The sequence below is a fragment of the Rhinoraja longicauda genome, chromosome 6, assembly GCF_053455715.1.
Source record: "Rhinoraja longicauda isolate Sanriku21f chromosome 6, sRhiLon1.1, whole genome shotgun sequence".
Classification (NCBI taxonomy): Eukaryota; Metazoa; Chordata; class Chondrichthyes; order Rajiformes; family Arhynchobatidae; genus Rhinoraja; species Rhinoraja longicauda.
Window position 1 is genome coordinate 43617935 of NC_135958.1, and position 22904 is coordinate 43640838.

Sequence of the window (22904 nt, forward strand, 5' to 3'; positions counted from 1 at the left end):
GTCCTCACCTTCCACCCCATCAGCCGTCGCATACAGCACATAATCCTCCAAAATATCCGCCACCTCCAACAGGATCCCACCACTACCCACATCTTCCCCACCTTCACCCCTTTCTACCTTCTGCAGAGACCGTTCCCTCCGCAACTCCCTGGTTAGCTCATCCCTTCCCACCCAAACAACCTTCCCCTGCAACCGCAGAAGATGCAACACCTGTCCCTGTACCTCCTCCCTCGACTCTGTCCAGGAACCCCGACAGTCCTTTCAGGTTAGGCAGAGGATCACTTGCACCTCCTCCAACCTCATCTACTGTATCCGTTGTTCAAGATGTGAACTCTTATACATTGGGGAGACGTGTCCCTTATCCCTAACCAGTCTGAAGAAGGGTCTCGACCCCAAACGTCACCCATTGTTTCTCTCCAGAGATGCTGTCTATCCCGCTGAGTTTCTCCAGCTTTTTGTGTCTATCTTCGGTTTAAACCAGCATCTGCAGTTCCTTCTTATACAATATCCAATGCCCACTCACCTGCCCCGCCAGGAGCCCCAGCAAATGCTTCCAATGTCATTTTCCTTTCATTAAGTTTAGGTTTATTATCGTCACTGTACCGAGGTACAGCGAAAGCCTTATTCTTGCTGTCATCCAAACAGATCACTTAAACTATACATGAATACAATAGTCAAACTTCAGGAAATTGGATAGAGCAAAGAGGGAGATAGAGTGTGGAATATAGTTCTGAGTATTGTAGGGCGTGTAATCCATGCTGACTTGTTTTGATTATATTAAGATTCCCTTAATGTCTAGTGATTTTTTCCTTGCTTATAGGTTTCCACATCTCCCCACTTGAAGCCAGGTGGCCTGTACTCTCTACCTTTGGCTTCCGAGTCAGGTGCTGAGTCCAGTACAAAAGGAACTCCCCAAATTCCACAGGACCCACATGAGACTGAGAGAAGCTGAATTAACTTAGGTGCCTTCCATGACTCCTTCCCCCCCGCCCGCCCCCCCCCGCCAGGCCCCTGCCCCTCCCCCCGGCTGCTGCCCCCTCCCCCGGCCCCCTCCCCCCCTGCCCCCTCCACCCACGCCCCCTCCCCCGCCCACCCTGCCCCCTCCCCCCGCCCACCATGCCCTCTCCGCCCACCGCCGCACGCCCCTGCCTCCTGCCCCTCCCCCTCCGCCCCCTGCCGCCCTCCGGCCCCTCCCCCCCCGCCGCCGCCCGGCCCCCCCCGCCGCTGCCCGGCCCCCCCGCCGCCGCCCACCCCCTGCCCCCCACCGCCCGGCCCACACCCCCCGCCGCCCGGACCCACCCCCCGCCGCCCGGCCCACACCTAAGGGGCCTGCCCCAACCCCACCCTTCTCTCAGATGCTGAGCTCCGGTGGAGCTGTGCGGGCCGGAGCTGTGCGTGCTACTGCAGATGGACTGAGCTTACCCGAGCACCCCAGGCACAGACACTCACTCGTACTGACTGGTGTAGATGAATTTCATGAGGATCAGCTCCTGCATGTGCTCATGGAAAATATCCTCCAGGGTGCGGCCCCATTCCTCTGCCAGCCACGTCCGGAATTCCTGAGAGAACACAATGTAATAACAGAGGTCCTGATTGTATGGAGCCCATCGTTCTCTCCATCCACCAAACACACAGCCATCCCTGGCACACTGATGTTGGGCGGGTCCAGGGCCCAGCTAGCCTCCTGCTATATTCGTAGGCAGTATTGTATTTAAGAGGAAGCAGGATAAAGAAGAGGGAGAGGGGGAGCCGAGGGTGGATGAAAGCTGACAGAGGAAATATCCATTTTCTCCGGCCTGCTACCTGACCCGCTGGGTTACTTCACATTCTGTCTATCATGGGTAGAAACCCTTTGGGCTGAATAATCTGTTCAGTGCGAAAGTACAGAGTTCCCCACCGACATGGCGAGCGGAGGTTTAAGGATTCAAGGGAAAGGAAAGGGTGAAGGGGGAGTGGGATTGCCCTTGCATGAAGACTGGAGTGTATTGGCAGCTTGAACCATGTCCTGCCATAAATGTTGTTCACCTTCTCTTCATCAGCTCGACCCTCAAAACTCACCTCCTGTCTCCCTCCAGACATCCGGTGGAAATCCGTCTGATTGCACTTGGTTGAAAACTCGTCTTTCTTCACAATCTGCAAACAAGAGAACCTTTGTTTCCAAAACAAACATGAAATGTAGTCTGAGCAAAACACGCACATCGCACCAGGTCAGGCAGCATCTGTGGAGGGGATGGACAGATGACATTACCAGTCAGTCTGAAGAAGGGTTCTGACCCAAAATGTTCTCTGTCCTTTCCCTCCACAGATGCTGCCTGACTCGCTGAGTTCCTCCAGCATTTTGTGTTTTGCTCCATTATCTGCATTTTCTTGCCTTCATAAAACGTATCCTCATTGGTTCAAATCATTTAATATGAGGTAATCAATTACCCTAATTTTGGAATCAAAAGATAATGATCAATTATTTAGTTGACAGAATTGAAGGCTTTGTGGCCAAGTTTGCAGATGATATGAAGACAGGTGGAGGGGTAGGTAGTGTAGAGAAAGCAAGGACTCTTCAGAAGGACTCACTACCAGCGGAGCCAGCGCTGCCGTCGCAGCTGCGGCTTGCCTGCAGTCCGTCTGTCTTTTGTGTTTTTTGTTGTTTTTGTCTGAATTGTAGTTTTAATATGGTGTAGGGTTTGTATGTTATGTTTGGGGGGGTGGGGAGGGAACGGGAACTGGAACTGTAAAATTCTCTCTCCCGAACGGAGACGCGACCTTTGTTTCTGTGTCGTGTCTCCGTTCCCACTGCGGCCTACCACCGGCCATGCACCTGGGGCTCTGGTTCGCAGAGCCCACGGCCTGGACTCACCACCTGCGGCGCTGGCTGCCTGCGGATGCTGCGGGAGCAGCTGCGATTCGTCTCCGGAGGCTTCGGCGCGGGCCGCGTGGATGTCGGAAGCCCGCAGGCCCCTGGATGGGGGCCGACATCGGGAGCTCCGGCAGCGGCAGAGGCAGCGTGTTCGCCCGCCCCGAATCGCGGGGCTTGGGTCGGCCCGCCGCGGACCTTTCACCGTCCGGCGCGGCCTGAAATAGGCCGTGGACCTTTCACCGTCCAGCGGCGGCTTCAATATCGGGAGCCCCGACCGCCCCGACGTGGCAACTCCAACAGCCTGACCGCGGGAGAAGACGGCAGGGAAGAGAAAAAGACATTTTGGCCTTCCATCACAGTGAGGAGGTGACTGGAGGAGACTCACTGTGATGGATGTTTCTTTTGTTTGGTGTTAGTTGTGATTGTTTGTGTTATTGCATTTTTATTGATTATTCTTATTGGTCTTATTGTTCAACTGCGGGTAATGTTTCATTTCACTACACATTTATGTGTATGTGACAAATAAACGACTATTGACTATTGACTATTGACTTGGACAGGTTGGGAGAGTGAGCTGAATACATTGTAGCACAGTGTGGAGTCATGCATTTTGGTAGTAGGAATAAATGGGGAGAGAATGTTCATCTGCAAGTCGAATCGGTAGTAAAGACGGCAAATTCCATGCTAGCATTTATTTCGACAAGACTAGAATACAAAAACAGGGATGTAATGCTGAGGCTCTATAAGGCACTGGTCAGACCGCATTTGGAATACTGTGAGCAACATATCTGTGGGTGGGAGTGACCGGGGGGGAGTGACCGGGGGAGGGGGGGAGTGACCGGGGGAGGAGGGGAGTGACCAGGGGAGGGGTGGAATGACCCGGGGAGGGGGGGAATGACCTGGGGAGGGGGGGAGTGACCGGGGGAGGGGGGGAGTGACCGGGGGAGGGGGGGAGTGACCGGGGGAGGGGGGGAGTGATCGGGGGAGGGGGGGAGTGACCGGGGGGTTTGTGACCGGAGGGGGTGGGAGTGACCGGGGGAGGGGGGGGAGTGACCGGGGGAGGGGGGAAGTGACCGGGGGGGGGAGTGACCGGGGGGGTGAGTGACCGGGGGGGGTGGGAGTGACCGGGGGGGTGGGAGTGACCGGGGGAGGGGGGGGACTGACCGGGGGAGGGGGGGAGTGACAGGGGGAGAGTGACCGGGGGAGGGGGGAGTGACCGGGGGAGGGGGGGAGTGACCAGGGGAGGGGGGAGTGACCGGGGGGTTTGTGACCGGAGGGGGTGGGAGTGACCGGGGGAGGGGGGGAGTGACCGGGGGGGGGGGGGTGACCGGGGGAGGGGGGGAGTGACCGGGGAGGGGGGAGTGACCGGGGGTGGGGGGGAGTGACCGGGGCCGGGGGGGGAGTGACCGGGGCCGGGGGGGGGAGTGACTGGGGCCGGGGGGGGAGTGACCGGGGCCGGGGGGGAGTGACCGGGGCCGGGGGGGGAGTGACCGGGGCCGGGGGGGGAGTGACCGGGGCCGGGGGGGGGGGGGGGGGAGTGACCGGGGCCGGGGGGGGGGGGGGGGAGTGATCGGGGCCGGGGGGGGGGGGGGTGGGGAGTGGCCAGGGCCGGGTGGGGGAGTGACCGGGGCCGGGGGGACAGCTTCACAACAACAGTAGGTCATCTAACCCTAAATGAGGAGACATTTTGCCACACAGGTGGGAGGGTGGCTGCAGTGAGCATAATGGCCTGGAGTCCATTTACTGGAGAGGATTCAGAGAAAAAGAATCCATCAGCAATTGGCAAGGCAAGGCCTGATGAGCGAGAGTGTGTGGCTCAGTCTGTGGGAAGTTGTCCCTCACCAACAGCACACGATAACTTTCTGCACAAGGACTGAATGAGTGAGGAATGGCTGGAAAGACTCCTACCTGAATGTCTCCCTTGTGGGAGCCCTTGTGGCCGTACATACATTCCACCTCCGCCTTGTTCTTTTCCCACAGGTGAATTCGGAACAAGGGTTTGCAGCGCATGGCGTCATTGACACGGGGGTCGTGGGGAGGGAGGTACATCCAGCCGATGATGAACAGCCCGTCCACCTACAAACCAAAGCAAAGACGGCAGCCCAGTCAGCATCTCCCGGCAGCCCAGCCACAGAGTGGGGATGGCCCCCTCACTTCCAAACGCCCACCCGCCCGCCCCAATCCCAGCCCCCGCCCCAATCCCAGCCCCCGCCACAATCCCAGCCCCCGCCACAATCCCAGCCCCCGCCCCCAGCTCCCGCCCCAATCCTAGCCCCCAGCCCCCAGCCCCCACCCCAATCCCAGCCCCCAGCTCCTATCCCAGCCCCCAGCCCAATCCCAGCCCCCAGCTCCCGCCCCAATCCCAGCCCCCGCCCCAATCCCAGCTCCCGCCCCAATCCCAGCCCCCAGCCCCCGTCCCAATCCCAGCCCCCAGCTCCCGCCCCAACCCAGCCCCAGTCCCAGCCCCCAGCTCCCGCCCCAATCCCAGCCCCCGCCCCAATCCCAGCCCCCAGCTCCCGCCCCAATCCCAGCCCCCAGCCCAATCCCAGCCCCGCCCCAATCCCAGCACCCAGCTCCCAGCTCCCGCCCCAATCCCAGCCCCCAGCCCAATCCCAGCCCCCAGCTCCCGCCCCAATCCCAGCCCCCAGCCCAATCCCAACCCCCAGCTCCCGCCCCAATCCCAGCCCCCAGCCCCCGCCCCAATCCCAGCCCCCAGCCCCCGCCCCAATCCCAGCCCCAGCCTAATCCCAGCCCCCAGCTCCCGCCCCAATCCCAGCCCCCGCCCCCATCCCAGCCCCAATCCCAGCCCCAATCCCAGCCCCAATCCCAGCCCCCGCCCCAATCCCAGCCCCCACCCCAGCCCCCAGCTCCTATCCCAGCCCAATCCCAGCCCCCGCCCCAGACCCCGCCCCCAGCCCCCGCCCCCAGCCCCCAGCTCCCGCCCCAATCCCAGCCCCCAGCCCCGCCCCAATCCCAGCCCCCAGCCCCCGCCCCAATCCCAGCCCCCAGCCCCCGCCCCAATCCCAGCCCCCGCCCCAATCCCAGCCCCCGCCCCAATCCAAGCCCCAATCCCAGCCCCGCCCCTATCCCAGCTCCAGCCCCAATCCCAGCCCCCGCCCCAGCCCAATCCCAGCCCCCGCCCCAGCCCAATCCCAGCCCCCAGCTCCTATCCCAGCCCCCAGCCCAATCCCAGCCCCCAGCCCCCGCCCCAATCCCAGCCCCAATCCCAGCCCCAATCCCAGCCCCCAGCCCAATCCCAGCCCCCGCCCCAATCCCAGCCCCCAGCTCCCGCCCCAATCCCAGCCCCCAGCCCAATCCCAGCCCCCAGCTCCCGCCCCAATCCCAGCCCCCAGTTCCCGCCCCCAATCCCAGCCCCCCGCCCCAATCCCAGCCCCGCCCCAATCCCAGCCCCAGCACCCAGCTCCCGCCCCAATCCCAGCCCCCGCGCCAATCCCAGCCCCCAGCTCCCGCCTCAATCCCGCCCCAATCCCAGCCCCCAGCCCCCGCCCCTATCCCAGCTCCCGCCCCTATCCCAGCTCCCGCCCCAATCCCAGCCCCCGCCCCAATCCCAGCCCCCGCCCCAATCCCAGCCCCAGCCCCCAGCCCAATCCCAGCCCCCGCCCCAATCCCAATCCCAGCCCCCAGCCCAATCACAGCCCCCAGCTCCCGCCCCAATCCCAGCCCCCAGCCCCGCCCCAATCCCAGCCCCCAGCCCCGCCCGAATCCCAGCCCCCAGCCGAATCCCAGCCCCCAGCCCCGCCCCAATCCCAGCCCCCAGACCAATCCCAGCCCCCAGCTCCCGCCCCAATCCCAGCCCCCAGCCCCCAGCTCCCGCCCCAATCCCAGCCCCCAGCTCCCGCCCCAATCCCAGCCCCCAGCTCCCGCCCCAATCCCAGCCCCCAGCTCCCGCCCCAATCCCAGCCCCCAGCTCCCGCCCCAATCCCAGCCCCCAGTTCCCGCCCCAATCCCAGCCCCCGCCCCCGCCCCAATCCCAGCCACCGCCCCAGCCCCCAGCTCCCGCCCCAATCCCAGCCCCCGCGCCAATCCCAGCCCCCAGCCCCCGCCCCCAGCCCCCGCCCCCAGCCCCCAGCCCCCAGCTCCCGCCCCAATCCCAGCCCCCAGCCCCGCCCCAATCCCAGCCCCCAGCCCCCGCCCCAATCCCAGCCCCCAGCCCCCGCCCCAATCCCAGCCCCCGCCCCAATCCCAGCCCCCGCCCCAATCCAAGCCCCAATCCCAGCCCCCGCCCCTATCCCAGCTCCAGCCCCAATACCAGCCCCCGCCCCAGCCCAATCCCAGCCCCCGCCCCAGCCCAATCCCAGCCCCCAGCTCCTATCCCAGCCCCCAGCCCCCGCCCCAATCCCAGCCCCCAGCCCAATCCCAGCCCCCGCCCCCAGCTCCCAGCTCCCGCCCCAATCCCAGCCCCCAGCCCAATCCCAGCCCCCAGCTCCCGCCCCAATCCCAGCCCCCAGCTCTCGCCCCAATCCCAGCCCCCAGCCCCAATCCCAGCCCCCGCCCCAATCCCAGCCCCCAGCTCCCGCCCCAATCCCAGCCCCCAGCTCCCGCCCCAATCCCAGCCCCCAGTTCCCGCCCCAATCCCAGCCCCCGCCCCAATCCCAGCCCCCGCCCCAATCCCAGCCCCCGCCCCAATCCCAGCCCCAGCCCCAGCCCCCAGCTCCCGCCCCAATCCCAGCCCCCGCGCCAATCCCAGCCCCCAGCTCCCGCCTCAATCCCGCCCCAATCCCAGCCCCCGTCCCAATCCCAGCCCCCGCCCCTATCCCAGCTCCCGCCCCTATCCCAGCTCCCGCCCCAATCCCAGCCCCCGCCCCAATCCCAGCCCCCGCCCCAATCCCAGCCCCCGCCCCAATCCCAGCCCCCGCCCCAATCCCAGCCCCCAGCCCAATCCCAGCCCCCAGCCCCCAGCCCAATCACAGCCCCCAGCTCCCGCCCCAATCCCAGCCCCCAGCCCCGCCCCAATCCCAGCCCCCAGCCCCGCCCGAATCCCAGCCCCCAGCCGAATCCCAGCCCCGCCCCAATCCCAGCCCCCAGACCAATCCCAGCCCCCAGCTCCCGCCCCAATCCCAGCCCCCAGCCCCCAGCTCCCGCCCCAATCCCAGCCCCCAGCTCCCGCCCCAATCCCAGCCCCAATCCCAGCCCCCAGCTCCCGCCCCAATCCCAGCCCCCAGCTCCCGCCCCAATCCCAGCCCCCGCCCCAATCCCAGCCCCCAGTTCCCGCCCCAATCCCAGCCCCCGCCCCCGCCCCAATCCCAGCCACCGCCCCAGCCCCCAGCTCCCGCCCCAATCCCAGCCCCCGCGCCAATCCCAGCCCCCAGCTCCCGCCCCAATCCCAGCCCCCGTCCCAATCCCAGTCCCGTCCCAATCCCAGCCCCCGCCCCTATCCCAGCTCCCGCCCCTATCCCAGCTCCCGCCCCAATCCCAGCCCCCGCCCCAATCCCAGCCCCCGCCCCAATCCCAGCCCCCAGCCCAATCCCAGCCCCCAGCCCAATCCCAGCCCCCAGCCCCATCCCAGCCCCCGCCCCAATCCCAGCCCCCAGCCCAATCCCAATCCCAGCCCCCAGCTCCCGCCCCAATCCCAGCACCCAGCTCCCGCCCCAATCTCAGCCCCCAGCCCCGCCCCAATCCCAGCCCCCAGCCCCGCCCCAATCCCAGCCCCCAGACCGATCCCAGCCCCCAGCTCCCGCCCCAATCCCAGCCCCCAGCCCCAATCCCAGCCCCCGCCCCAATCCCAGCCCCCGCCCCCGCCCCAATCCCAGCCCCCCGCTCCCGCCCCAATCCCAGCCCCCCGCTCCCGCCCCAATCCCAGCCCCCGCCCCAATCCCAGCCCCCGCCCCAATCCCAGCCCCCCGCTCGAATCCCAGCCCCCCGCTCCCGCCCCAATCCCAGCCCCCCCGCTCCCGCCCCAATCCCAGCTCACACCCCAATCCCAGCCCCCAGACCCTGCCCCAATCCCAGCCCCCAGACCCTGCCCCAATCCCAGCCCCCGCCCCAAACCCAGCCCCCGCCCCAAACCCAGCCCCCGCCCCGCCCCCAGCCCCCCGCTCCCGCCCCAAACCCAGCCCCCGCCCCAATCCCAGCCCCCAGCCCAATCCCAGCCCCCCGCTCCCGCCCTAATCCCAGCCCACACCCCAATCCCAGCCCACACCCCAATCCCAGCCCCCGCCCCCATCCCAGCCCCCATCCCAGCCCCTGACCTAATCCCAGCCCCCGCCCCAAACCCAGCCCCCGCCCCAAACCCAGGCCCCGCCCCCATCCCAGCCCCTGACCTAATCCCAGCCCCCGCCCCAATTCACAACTCCAGTAACAATTTATGGCAATTGCCTGAAGATGAGGCAACACCAGAGTCTTGATTATAGAATTGGATTCCATTTGTAACATAATTGTCTGACAACTGCCAGATGGTGTGAGAGGGAGTATGGCTCCCCCCGGCCCCTCCCCCCAGGCCCCTGCCCCTCCCCCAGGCCCCTCCCCCGGCCCCGTCCCCTCCCCCAGGCCACGGTCACAACTTACTCACCACCACGTTGAGCAGCCCCCCGTAGGGGCCGATGTCCGGCTGCCACAGGCCGAGGATGTTCCTGTACGGATGCAGCACTGTAACACAGAGAGCTGCCGTCATAACCTCACCCAGAGACAACTCAGGGTCACAGGCAACTGAACCCAGTGTGGACTCAAGCCGGAGTCCATGGGCAGCAGCACAAATGCTGTTAAACCACTCAGTGACATGCACCTTGTTCCAAACCTCAGACCACACTCATGCCCTTTGCTGCCGTGCATTTGACCCATTGTTAATTTTGAGCATAAATTTAAGGTTTCACTTCAATAGTCACCACATTGCACTCAGCTTAAGCTTCATAACTCCACACAGCACTCTGACACACACAGCACTTCACAACTCCACACAGCACACACATAGAAACATAGAAAATAGGTGCAGGAGAAGGCCATTCGGCACCGAGCCGGCACCGCCATTCATGGTCATCATGGCTGATCATCCACAATCAGTAACCCGTGCCTGCCTTTTCCCCATATCCCTTGATTCCACTAGCCCCTAGAGATCTATCTAAATCTCTCTTGAATTCATCCAGTGATTTGGCCTCCACTGCCCTCTGTGGCAGAGAATTCCACAAATTCACAACTCTCTGGGTGAAAAAGTTCCTTCTCACCTCAATTTTATATGGCCTCCCCTTTATTCTAAGACTGTGGCCCCTGGTTCTGGACTCCCAATGTTGATTGGGAACATTTTTCCTGCATCTAGCTTGTCCAGTTCTTTTATAATTTTATATGTCTCTATAAGATCCCCTCTCATCCTTCTAAACTCCAGTGAATACAAGCCTAGTCTTTTCAATCTTTCCTCATATGACAGTCCCGCCATCCCAGGGATCAATCTCGTGAACCTACGCTGCACTGCCTCAATTACACACCCAGCACTTCATAACTCCACACAGCACTCTGACACTTGCCCCCAGCCCTGAGCTGTTGTCCCACCAACATGCTCAGCTGCAGAGAGCTGCTTCACCCACTCCTGCTGCAGCAGCTGCCACATGCAATGGGCCAGTGCAGGCAGCACCTTTTGGTTTAGTTTAGAGATACAGAGCGGAAACAGGCCCTTCAGCCTACAGAGTCTGCACCAATGACGATCCCCGCACACTTACTTAATCCTTCACACACTAGGGACAATGTGTAGTTATACCAAGCCAATTAACCTACAAACCTGGACATCTTTGTGAGAGGAAACTGAAGAAAACCCACACAGGTCCCAAGGAGAACGTACAAACTCCATCCAGATAGCACCTGTAGTCAGGATTGAACCCGGGTCTCTGGTGCCGTGCAGCAGCAACTCTAATGCTGCGCCATCGTGCACCCGTCTGATAAAGGGGGAGTCTCCATCCCGGGAGACAGCAGTACCCAAGGGTGCAGACTGCCACATTACCCAGCAAAGTAACTGAACCAGCAGAGCACTGGAGCAAACTGATTCCTGCTCAGAGGAGCTGACATGTCAGGGAAACTTCACCCAGTTCCCTCAATCCCACAGCCCCCAGAACACAGCCACTCCCCCAGCAGCTACACTGGCAATTCACAGGACAGAGCCCACGTCAGTCCCACCCCCAGACCACTGGCAGTGGATGTGGGAATAGCTCCCATCACCTCCCTCATCCCTCCCCCGTCACTACTGCTGCTAGCAGTGAAATACCAGTTGCCAACCAATGAATGTTCCAACTGACAGGGGAAGAACGGGCAGCTGGGTGAGACTGTGAATGTGGGCGAGAGGGGTAACTGCGAGCTTTAGACCAGGGACGAGGGGGGGTAACAATGAGCTGTAGAGAGGGGGTAACTGAGCTGTGGAAGGGGGTAACTCAGCTGTAGAGAGGGGGTAACTGAGCTGTGGAAGGGGGTAACTGAGCTGTAGAGAGGGGGTAACTGTGAACTGTAGACCAGGGACAAGGGGGGGTAACAATGAGCTGTGGAGAGGGGATAACTGTGAGTTGTAGACCAGGGGCGAGAGGGGGTAACTGAGCTGTAGACTGTGGGCGAGAGGGGGTAACTGTTGCCTCTAGACTGTGGGCGAGTGGGTAGTTGTGAACTGTAGATATCCTGGCAACAACTGAAACAATGTACGGAGGAGGATAGACAAAAGGCTGGAGTAACTCAGCGGCTCAGACAGCACCTCTGGAGAAAAGGAATAGCGGAGGTTTCGGCTCAAGACCTTTCTTCAGATGAGTCAGGAGAAAGCTTCTGCGGAGATGCTGTCTGACCCGCTGAGTCACTCCAACTTTTTGTGTCTATCTTCAGTTTAAAGCAGCATCTGCAGTTCCTTCCTACACAATGGGCGGAGGAAGCAGGGTCTCACCCATGGTGAGCCTCAGTGCCAGGGCCTGTGGTGAGTCTCCGTGCCAGGGCCCGTGGCGGGCCTCTTTGCCCGGGGTGGGCCTCGGTGCCCGGGGTGGGCCTCGGTGCCCGGGGTGGGTCTCGGTGCCCGGGGTGGGTCTCGGTGCCCGGGGTGGGTCTCGGTGCCCGGGGTGGGCCTCGGTGCCCGGGGTGAGTCTCGGTGCCCGGGGTGGGTCTCGGTGCCCGGGGTGGGTCTCGGTGCCCGGGGTGGGTCTCGGTGCCCGGGGTGGGTCTCTGTGCCCGGGCCCGTGGCGGGTCTCGGTCCCAACGCCAACAGCAGAGGGACCCTTGCTCTGCACTCCTCATCTCCAGCATGACACAAACTTGCTGTTAAACAGTTAGGCAGCGGCGAAACAGCACAGCTGACCGGCATGCAGCCCCAGTCACCAGGTCACGCCAGAATCATACGTACAGCGTGTGTACACGTCCCGGTAATCCACCTGCGCAGTGTCAGGAAACAACTTGACAAACCTTCTTGACTGGAACCGAGGATTAACACCTAAACACACAGTGAGTGAGAGCAGGTCAACGGGGCCACTGCACCTCCCGAGCTTCTTCAGACATTGCCAGCGCGGGACCGAGCTCCAGATGTGCCGTGGTCACAACAGCTGCCATTTTAGAGCCGAGTCCACATGCAGAGGGCACATTCCTCCCTCCGCTGCACCTCATCCACCTGACATGTAATTGGGCCCGATTACTTTCTGCTTCACTTTTGGCACAATTGTATCGTATAGAGTCATACATCACAGAAACAGGCCCTTCTGCCCACCACATCCGTGCCAACCATCAAGTGCCTATCCACACCATTTACCTCCAGTATTTGTCCAGATGCCTCTTCGGTGTTTGAGGACCTGCCACCTTCAATCTCACAGTGAATTCCAGATCGCAACCCTCCTCTGAGTGATGTGCATGTGAGAGACCCGCTTTGATTTCCTCACGGCCAGCTGTGTGTAGCTGACCCACGGTCAATGGCCTGGCCCCTCTCCAAACCCACACACCAAGGTCATGCTGGCCAGGTGAAAGGAGCGGATTTAAACACGTTCTCTCACACAGCCTCTGAAAGATTTATCAGCGAGCCATGTGATGGGACTGAGGGCAGCTCTCACACAGTGCAGTGATTGGGGTCAGGGTAACGGTCCAGTGGTTGGGTTCCCCAACTGGTCAGCAGAGAGCAGCCTTGCCACCCCCCCACACACCGTGGTCAGCAGAGGGCAGCCTTATTCCACACCAACTGGTCAGTAGGGGCAGTCTTGCCCCACACCAACTGGTCAGCAGAGGGCAGTCTTGCCCCACACCAACTGGTCAGCAGAGGGCAGCCCTTGGACAGAGAGCCTCGAGTTCAGGGAAGTGTATGGGAATGTTTCTGAGACGATGCTACTCACGCTTGACGTATAAGTCCCGGCAGGCGATTCCCATTGTCTCCAGCCGCCGCAGATTTTCCGAAACTCCGTATTCTGCAAAAGGTTTACACAAAATGTTAAGATTGTTTGACAGCGAGCTGTTCCTGTCTCTGCTGCTAACGGTTCTGCCCTCTCGCACGGCAGCAGCCAGGCCTGCCTCACCCGGGCGCCTCCCCCACCCGGGCACCTCGCTCACCCGGGCACCTCCCTCACCCGGGCACCTCCCCACCCGGGCACCACCACCACCCGGGCACCACCACCACCCGGGCACCTCCCTCACCCGGGCACCTCCCTCACCCGGGCACCTCCCCACCCGGGCACCTCCCCCACCCGGGCACCTCCCCCACCCGGGCACCACCACCACCCGGGCACCACCACCACCCGGGCACCTCCCTCACCCGGGCACCTCCCTCACCCGGGCACCTCCCCACCCGGGCACCTGCCTCACCCGGGCACCTCCCCCACCCGGGCACCTCCCCCACCCGGGCACCACCACCACCCGGGCACCACCACCACCCGGGCACCACCACCACCCGGGCACCACCACCACCCGGGCACCTCCCCCATCCGGGCACCTCCCCCACTGCAGGCCACCCTACCCCACACAGCTGTACTGCTCCTCTGCCACCCAACCCCAAACACCATCCACAGAGCAGGGGTGACCAGAGTGTTCACACTGCAGTTCAGCAAAGCGACCCTGTCCCCACACTGCTGCCGATGCACTCAATCAAAAGGAAACTGCAGAAACAAAACAGAAAATGCTGCAAACACTCTGATCAGACAGCTTCTGTGAAAAGAGAAACTTTGTTTACCTTTCACCTCCCAGACCCTGCATCAGAATTAGAAAAGAGAACAAACGAGTCCAACTGAACACTAAATGGCCAGGAGCTGGCCAGAGTTGACTGGAAAGAGACCCGAGCAGGAAAGACAGTGGAACAACAATGGCAGGTATTTACTGGGAATAATACAGAAGGTGCAGGATCAGTTCATTCAACAGGGGAAGAAAGATTCTAAGGGGAGTAAGAGGCAACCGTGGCTGACTAGGGAAGTCAAGGACAGTATAAAAATAAAAGAGAAGTATAACATAGCAAAGATGAGCGGGAAGCCAGAGGATTGGGAAACTTTTAAAGAACAACAGAAGATAACTAAAAAGGCAATACGGGGAGAAAAGATGAGGTACGAAGGTAAGCTAGCCTTTAGCTTCTTTAGGTTCTTTAGGTATGTGAAGAGGAAAATAATAGTTAAGACAAATGTGGGTCCCTTGAAGAAAGAAGCAGGTGAATTTATTATGGGGAATAAGGAAATGGCAGACGAGTTGAACAGGTACTTTGGATCTGTCTTCACTAAGGAAGGCACAAACAATCTCCCAGATGTTCTAGGGTGACGGAGGAACTGAAGGAAATACACATTTGGCAGGAAATGGTGTTGGGTAGATTGATGGGACTAAAGGCCGATAAATACCCAGGGCCTGATGGTCTGCATCCCAGGGTACTTAAGGAAGTGGCTCTAGAAATCATGGACGCATTGGTGATCATTTTCCAATGTTCTATAGATTCAGGATCAGTTCCTGTGGATTGGAGGGTAGCGAATGTTATCCCACTGTTTAAGAAAGGAGCGAGAGAGAAAACAGGAAATTATAGACGAGTTAGTCTGACATCAGTGGTGGGGAAGATGCTGGAATCAATTGTAAAAGAAGAAATTGCGGAACATTTGGATAGCAGTAACAGGATCGTTCCGTGTCAGCATGGATTTACGAAGGGAAAATCATGCTTGACTAATATTCCGGAATTTTTTGAGGATGTAACTAGGAAAATGGACAAGGGAGATCCAGTGAATGTAGTGTACCTGGACTTTCAGAAAGCTTTCGATAAGGTCCCACACAGATTAGTGGGAAAAATTGGAGCACATGGTATTGGGGGTAGGGTACTGACATGGATAGAAAATTGGTTGGCAGACAAGAAACAAAGAGTAGGGATTAACGGGTCCCTTTCAGAATGGAAGGCAGTAACTAGTGGGGTACCGCAAGGCTTGGTGCTGGGACCGCAGCTATTTACAATATACAATAATGACTTCGATGAAGGGATTAAAAGTAACATTAGCAAATTTGCAGGTGACACAAAGCTGGGTGGCAGTGTGAACTGTGAGGAGGATGCTATGAGGATGCAAGGTGACTTGGACAGGTTGTATGAGTGGGCAGATGCAGTTTAATGTGGATAAATGTGAGGTCATCCACTTTGGTGGCAAGAACAGGAAGGCAGATTATTATCTGAATGGTGTCAAGTTAGGAAAAGGGGAAGTACAACGAGATCTGGGTGTCCTTGTTTGTCAGTCACTGAAAGTAAGCATGCAGGTACAGCAGGCAGTGAAGAAAGCTAAGGGCATGTTGGCCTTCATAACGAGGAGTTGAGTACAGGAGCAAAGAGGTCCTTCTGCAGTTGTACAGGGCCCTAGTATTGTGTGCAGTTTTGGTCTCCAAATTTGAGAAAGGACATTCTTGCTATTGAGGGAGTACAGCGTGGGTTCACGAGGTTAATTCCCGGGATGGCGGGACCGTTGTATGTTGAAAGACTGGAGCGACTAGGCTTGTTTACACTGGAATTTAGAAGGATGAGAGGGGATCTTATTGAAACATAAGATTATTAAGGGATTGGACACACCAGAGGCAGGAAACATGTTCCCGATGTTGGGGGAGTCCAGAACCAAGGGCTACAGTTTAAGAATAAGGGGTAGGCCATTTAGAACGGAGATGAGGAAAAACTTTTTCACTCAGAGTTGTGAATCTGTGGAATTCTCTGCCTCAGAAGGCAGTGGAGGCCAATTCTCTGGATGCTTTCAAGAGAGTTAGATAGAGCTCTTAAAGATAGTGGAGTCAAGGGATATGGGGAGAAGGCAGGAATGGGGAACTGATCACCCATGATCACAGTGAATGGCGGTGCTGGCTCGAAGGGCTGAATGGCCTACTCCTGTCTATTGTCTATTGTTTTAGACACAAAATGCTGCAATAACTCAGCTGGACCGCTACTTCGGTCCGTCTATCTACACTAACTTATCTTATCTCCTTCCCAGTTCTCAGAATCACTCAGAAGTTGTTCATGCCAATCCATGCCCATCCCATTTGCCTGCATTAGGCCTGCATCACTCAACACGTCATAGATTCCAACTGATAAAATGGAGAAACAGGGCCTAACTCAACCCGTCTGTGCCAACCAAGATGCCTACCTGAGCTTGTCCCATTTACCTGCTTTTGTCCCATGTCCCTCCCTATCCATGCACCTTTCCAAATAAAAGACTGCAGATGATGGAATCTGGAGCAAAAGCTGCTGGGGGAACTTGGCATCCATGGAGGAAACATTTTGGGTCAAGACCCTGCATCAGGACCAAGAGCAAAGAGGGAGGAGAACCAGTATAAAGAGGTGAGAGGGGGGGTAGTTGCAGAGACTGAGAGGGGTGATGGGCCACTGGAGTTGGGTGTGGGGGGGGGGGGGGGGGAGATGGGGGGTGGGAGAAGGAAAGACAGAGGCTATGGGTGATCAGTGGAAAGACAAGGAAGAGCAAAATAGCAGGAAGAGCAAGGTGGGGAAGGCAGGTGGAGGCACTAAGCAGGGTGGGGGCGAGGGGAGAGGGCAGGGGGAGGCAGGGTGGGGGAGGGGAGGGCAGGGGGAGGCAGGGTGTGGGCGAGGGCAGGGGGTGGCAGGGTGGGGGTGAGGGGAGAGGGCAGGGGGAGGCAGGGTGGGGGTGAGGGGAGAGGGCAGGGGGAGGCAGGGGTTGGGGGAAGGCTGACAAATGAAGGCACAAGAGGTGCAAATACTGGACTCTGAGGTGAAGTGTCAGCAGATTGACACCTGGAAAGGTGGGTGAAAACAAGTAGAAAAGGGGACATTTGAATGATGGGCGTAAGAGGGAGGTAAGGAAATAAGGTGGTTGGAAGACCAAAGAGGATCATGGGGCAGTGGATAATCACAGGGGTACCTGAAGTTGGATGATTCAATGTTCAGACCATTGGGCTGTACATATAGAAACATAGAAAATAGGTGTAGGAGTAGGCCATTCGGCCCTTCAAGCCAGCACTGCCATTCAATATGATCATGGCTGATCTTCCAAAATCAGTACCCGTTCTGGCTTTTTCCCCATATCCCTTGATTCCCTTAGCCCTAAGAGCTAAATCTAACTCTCTCTTGAAAACAGCCTGACCGTGTGATCTGTCTCCAATTTATAGCTTTGACCAATTTCAATTTTGATTGCACGTCAGCCCCGAAGTTGAGACCTTCAAGTTTAATGAGCAAATAAACTTTTTCCCAACAGGCTGTCTGTTAAATGCTATTATCTCATTAAATGTCTAAAGAATCTAATCTTAAATGAAACCCACAAAATTTACATCAATCACAATGTTCTTAACTGTCAAATTGATGATCAGCAAGGCATTTAACAGCCAGTTGCTGTGCCCTTCCAGAGTTGCCTTTGTAACCTTTGTCATTCATTCTGTCAGTTAGTCCATACTGATACAAAACAATTTACATGCTTAATTGGGCCAATTTTAACTCCCTTCATTCTAAATGGCTTTTAACAGTCCAAAAATGGCATTGGGTCATTTATCATCCTATTCATAATAACATCCCAGCTAACAACGCGTAGAGTAATACAAGGCCTGCCTGTTTCAGTTTTAAGGTCGCTTATAAAATGCGGATTGATATTGTGCTTGCTAGCTATATAGAGGCAGATATGAAAGGAAGATGCAGTACCCATTCTGTCCACGTCAGCAAGGTAGCCACTAATTCCATGACTGTGGACTTCAATGCTGCGGTACTCAGAACAGAATAAAGAAAGATGCACTTATGAATGCAGCCTGGTTTCTGTTTTGGATTGGCCACACAATAGGTAACTTGAGCATATCTCAATGAACAAAAGAAAACACGTCATTAAGGTGGAAAAGGTGCAGAAGAGATTCTCCAGGATGGGTCTCCAGAAGAGATTCACCTGGAGCTGCAGGCTTGAATTATAACAAGAAGCTGGATAGACTGGGACTTTTTTCCTCGAAGCATAGGAGGCTGAGGTGGGCTTGTTTAAGAATATGTTTTGTGAATGATATTTATTATTTGAATAAAGTATTTTTTGATATTAAAAAAAAAAATTTTTTTTAAATAGGAGGCTGAGGTGAGAATATACTTATTAAAGTATACTAAATCACGAGGGGCATGGATAAAGTGAATGCTCACAGTATTTTACCCAGAGATTTAAAAGGGACCTTAGGGGCAACTTATTTGTTCAGAGAATTGGTTTAACTAGCACAAACTGCCAGAGGAAGTTACAGAGGTAGGTACAATTATGACTTTCAAATGGCATTTGGACAGATATAATGGATAGTCAGGGTTCAGAGGATTGTGGACCAAACGCAGGCAAATGGGACTAACTTAGAACGCTAACTTGGTTGGCATAGGCAAATTAGGCTGTTTCCATGCTGTGCAGATCTATGACTATTTGCATTTCCATAGTGACTTTCACCCCAACAGGACCTCTCAGTATTTTTAAAGCTCTCTCTGGAGAACAAGTAGTGCGGCTATGTTCAAGAGAATCCTTATAGTTGATAACGTTTAAACCGATTGTAATTTTAATCACTGATGGTTTTGGCATTTTCTTTCAATAACAAACATATAGGTAATGATTTTTCTTTTATTTTATAAATATATTGCACAATACATTTTAAAATAATTTTTAATTGACTTAATTGATTTTCTATTTTATATATACATTTCCCATACAAAACATAATACCCATTTTTCTAAAGAATTGGACAAAATAAAAACTACACAAAGTTAATTCTAGTTGTGACATACAGAACAAAGTTGTTCGCAATGTTAATCTGTGCAAAATCTGGGTGAGGATGTGAATATAAAATACACTGGTCAAAGTCCAAAACTGGAAAATATATTCACACATATCACAATCTTAATAGTTGTGCACCATTTGTGTCAAGTTGTAAGTCACTTTTATTATTATTATTATTATGGAGAAATTACTAATTTGATTGACTTTTTGAAATGCAACTACATTATACGATGATGTAAAACCAACAGCCAAAGGACCATGGCAGAGAAAGCCCTAAAGGAATGCAGAATGACCATCAGGATGTGATAAGTGCATCATTCACTTATGTTGGAATTAATGCGGTGATCCCCACTTATAATTTTGCGATCAAGAGGGGGCTGCAGAGCAAAGGCATTATCAAAAATAAAAATGTTGCACTCCCTCAATCAACTTAAGTGGTTTATAAATATGTGCCTCGTCATTGAATTTCTCACTTTCTTGGTGCAAGAAACCTTTTGCCCAATTCATTCTCCAGGAAAATGGCCTGAAAACACTCGAGAAATATCATTATGGCAGTTTTCAGATTAAAAGAAACACTAACATGGGTCCTAAGCTGATGCCAGCAGGGAGAGGGCTAATTGAAGGGAGTTTCTGAAAATCGCTGCCTGCTTATCTGAGACAGGCATCAGCCCTTAAGGACACACTCCCTGTGTAGCCAGATGCCATGGAGGAGAGGGAGCTCAGCTTCAGTGAAAGAGACGTGGAAATCCTCCTCAAAGGGAAACATGTGAGGAAGGCGATTCTGTGTGCCAGGAGAGCCACCAGGGGCTTCATAGGCAGAGCTTAACTCCAGCTGTCTTTTTCCAGGAATTGTAATCCCCACTCATTCAAGTAATGTAGGAATAAATTCATATCCTGACAAGATGGGGAAAAAAAACATAGTTGTAATGAAGAGGGAGAAGGTTAAATCAGAACTGTCAGTGTTGCAGTTGAACAAAGGGGACTATGAAGGCATGAGAGAGGAGCTGGCCAAGGTCGACTGGAAAAGGATCCTAGCAGGAATGACGGTGGAAGAGTAATGGCAGGAATTTCTGGGCATAATCCAAAAGATGCAGGATCATTTCATTTCAAAGAGGAAGAAAGATTCTAAGGGAGCAAGAGGCAATCGTGGCTGACAAGGGAAGTTAGGGATGGAATAAAACTAAAAGAAAAGATGTATAACATAGCAAAGAGTAGCAGGAAGCCAGAGGATTTGGAAACTTTCAAAGGACAACAGAAGGTAACAAAACGGGCAATACAGGGTGAAAAGATGACAAGGGTAAGCTGGCCAAGAATATAAAGGAAAGTAACAGCTTCTTTAGGTACGTTAAGAGATAAAGATTGGTAAAGACAAATGTGGGTCCCTTGAAGGCAGAAACGGGTGAAATTATTATGTGTAACAAGAAAATAGCAGAAGATTTGAACAGGTACTTCGGTTCTGTCTTCACTAAGGAAGACCTTCTCCCATATGTACTAGAGGACAGAGGATCTAGGGAGACAGAGGAACTGAAAGAAATTTGCATAGGGCGAGAAATAGTGTTGCGTAGACTGATGGGACTGAAGGCTGATAAATCACCAGGGCCTGATTGTGTGCATCCCAGGATGCTCAAGGAGGTGGCTCTAGAAATTGTGGACACATCGGCGATCATTTTTCAATGTTCTATAGATTCAGGACAGTGGATTGGAGGGTAAGCTAATGCTATCCCACTTTTCAAGAAAGGTGCAAGAGAGAAAACGGGGAATTATAGACCAGTTAGCCTGGTGGGGGGGGGGGAGATGCTGGAGTCAATTATTAAAGAGGTAATAACGGTGCATTTGCATAGCAGTAAAAGGATTGGTCCAAGTCAGCATGGATTTATGAAGGGGAAATCCTGCTTTGACTAATCTTCTGGAATTTTTTGAGGATGTGACAAGTAAAATGGATGAAGCAGAGCCAGTGGATGTCGTGTATCTGGACTTTCAGAAAGCCTTTGAAAAGGTCCCACACAGATTAGTGGGCAAAATTAGAGCACAATTGGAGATATGTGGAATAATATTTTTTTGTCCAAATGTTTTCAAACATTGTAATCATACTCACTTCTCCCACCTCCACTGGCAGCTCGTTCCATATACCCACCACCCTCTGTATGGAACATATGCCCCCCAGATCCCCTTTAAAATTTCCCCTCAGCTTAAACCAGCACCTAGTTTCCTACCCCCAGTGCTGCAGAAATGACAGACTAACTCTCCCCCTCATAACAACAGATCCCAATCGCACCATTATTTCACAGATATGGGATGTTTCTGTTGTAAGCCAAAGTAATTCTCCAAATTACATCCATCTGCTGCTCCCCTGCCCACGCGCCAAATTCCCTGATATTCTCTTTTCATCTTTCTTTGTATTCACAATCCCCCGGCTTAGTATCGTTGGCAAAATCAGGAAAATGGCATCTCGTCCTTCAGTTGATGGAGATCATTAATAATCACAGAGGCCAATCTCAAAGCAACCCCTGGGGAAGGGTCTTGAGCCAAATGATCACCCATTCCTTCTCTCAAGAGATGCTTCCTGCCCCGCTGAGCTACTCCAGCATTTTGTGTCTATCTTCGGCGTAAACCAGCTTCTGCAGTTCCTTCTGACACTGGTTCTGGTTGATTACTGCACAAACACCTCTGTTTTCTGTCAGTAACCAATGTCCAATCCAATTCAGTATATTATTCCCAATTCCACATGTTCTTCTCTTGTTGACCAGCCTCCTGTGTAGGACCTTATTGTGGCTGTAGTCGTGACTTCCAGTCATGTCCCTGGGCATATCGGACATTCTCCCCAAACCCACTTGGGTTTTTCCCTCAAATCCTAGACGCTTTTGTGAGATAAATGATGCTGGTGTCAGAGTGATGGATGATTCAGGGAGAAGTTGCTGAGCTGGTGAGAGTAACTTGAGGGGGGGGGGGGGGGGGGGATATAGTAATGATATGTGGAGGGGTCGGATGTAGGGATAAGACCCATATCATAGACTATTCCTTCCCCCACAGATGGTGCCAGACCTGTGGAGATCCTCCAGCTTCCCTGCCTGTGTCTCCATGGGACTGATAATGCTCTGAGCTAACACACACTACACGGGCCTTGGTTAATGGGGCAAGACAACAGTGAAAGCGGACGGACTGGCAAACACATCCCTGTCCCCCTCGCCCGGCCCCCGCTTGATGCTCCCTTCACCCCCTGGCCGAACGCCAGCCCCCTCCTCCCCCGTCAACGGGCCCCTCCCCCGGGCCTGGCCCTCCCACTCGGTCCCGGCCTGACCCCTCCTCCCTTGGACTCTCCACCCCCCCGGCCTGCCCCAGACCCCGAACCCGACCCCGGGCCCGGGCTGACCTGCGCGGCAGCGGCGCCGCCAGATGGTGTCGGTGGCGAGGATCTGGTGGAACTTGGTGCAGGAGGCGGCCAGGCCGGGCAGGCTCACCCCGGGCAGGAGGCAGAAGATCTCCACCAGCAGCTCGGGCGGCAGATCCAGCACGTTGCGGGGCGGCCCGGCGCCGGGCGCGGGATAGCGGCAGGGAACTGGGGCTGAGGTTGAGGCGGGTCCGGGGTTGGGGCCGAGACCGGGGCCTCCCGCTGCAGCCGCCGCTCCCCGCTCCATCTCACTGCTCCGCCTGACGTCATCGCCAGGCGCGCCCCCGCTGCGCCCTGACGTCATCCGCGCGCCGCGTCGTCACCACGGGGGACTGCGTCATTATCACCGTGCGCGTGTCCGTCACTCCATGACGTAAACAGTTTCCGCGTGTCCCTCACCATGACGTAGCTAGTTTAAGAGTACCAGTCCCTCCATGACGTAGACAGTTTGCGTGTGCCCTCCTACCTCCACCCCCACCTTCATCTCCACCCACCCCCACCCACAACCCCACCCTCACCTCCACACCACCCTCACCCCCAC

General features: G+C 56.2%; 1 protein-coding gene across 3 annotated transcripts in view; it reads right to left on the bottom strand.

The window, feature by feature from the left end:
* Positions 1–22635, bottom strand: part of fbxo31 (F-box protein 31) — a 33220-nt gene extending 10585 nt beyond the window's left edge. Inside the window, exons 1-6 of one of the 3 annotated variants that reach the window (XM_078401798.1) lie at positions 22346–22635; positions 13135–13206; positions 9381–9457; positions 4760–4927; positions 2059–2133; positions 1450–1559 (exon numbers count right to left, since the gene is read on the bottom strand). In XM_078401798.1, the coding sequence (XP_078257924.1) occupies positions 1450–1559; positions 2059–2133; positions 4760–4927; positions 9381–9457; positions 13135–13206; positions 22346–22610 (767 nt within the window). In that variant the 5' untranslated portion in view covers positions 22611–22635. Of the gene's footprint in view, positions 1–1449; positions 1560–2058; positions 2134–4759; positions 4928–9380; positions 9458–13134; positions 13207–13751; positions 14057–22345 lie in introns of those variants that run through there. The other 2 variants (XM_078401800.1, XM_078401799.1) reach the window with 2 other exon arrangements.
* Between the last annotated feature and the right edge of the window lie 269 nt (positions 22636–22904).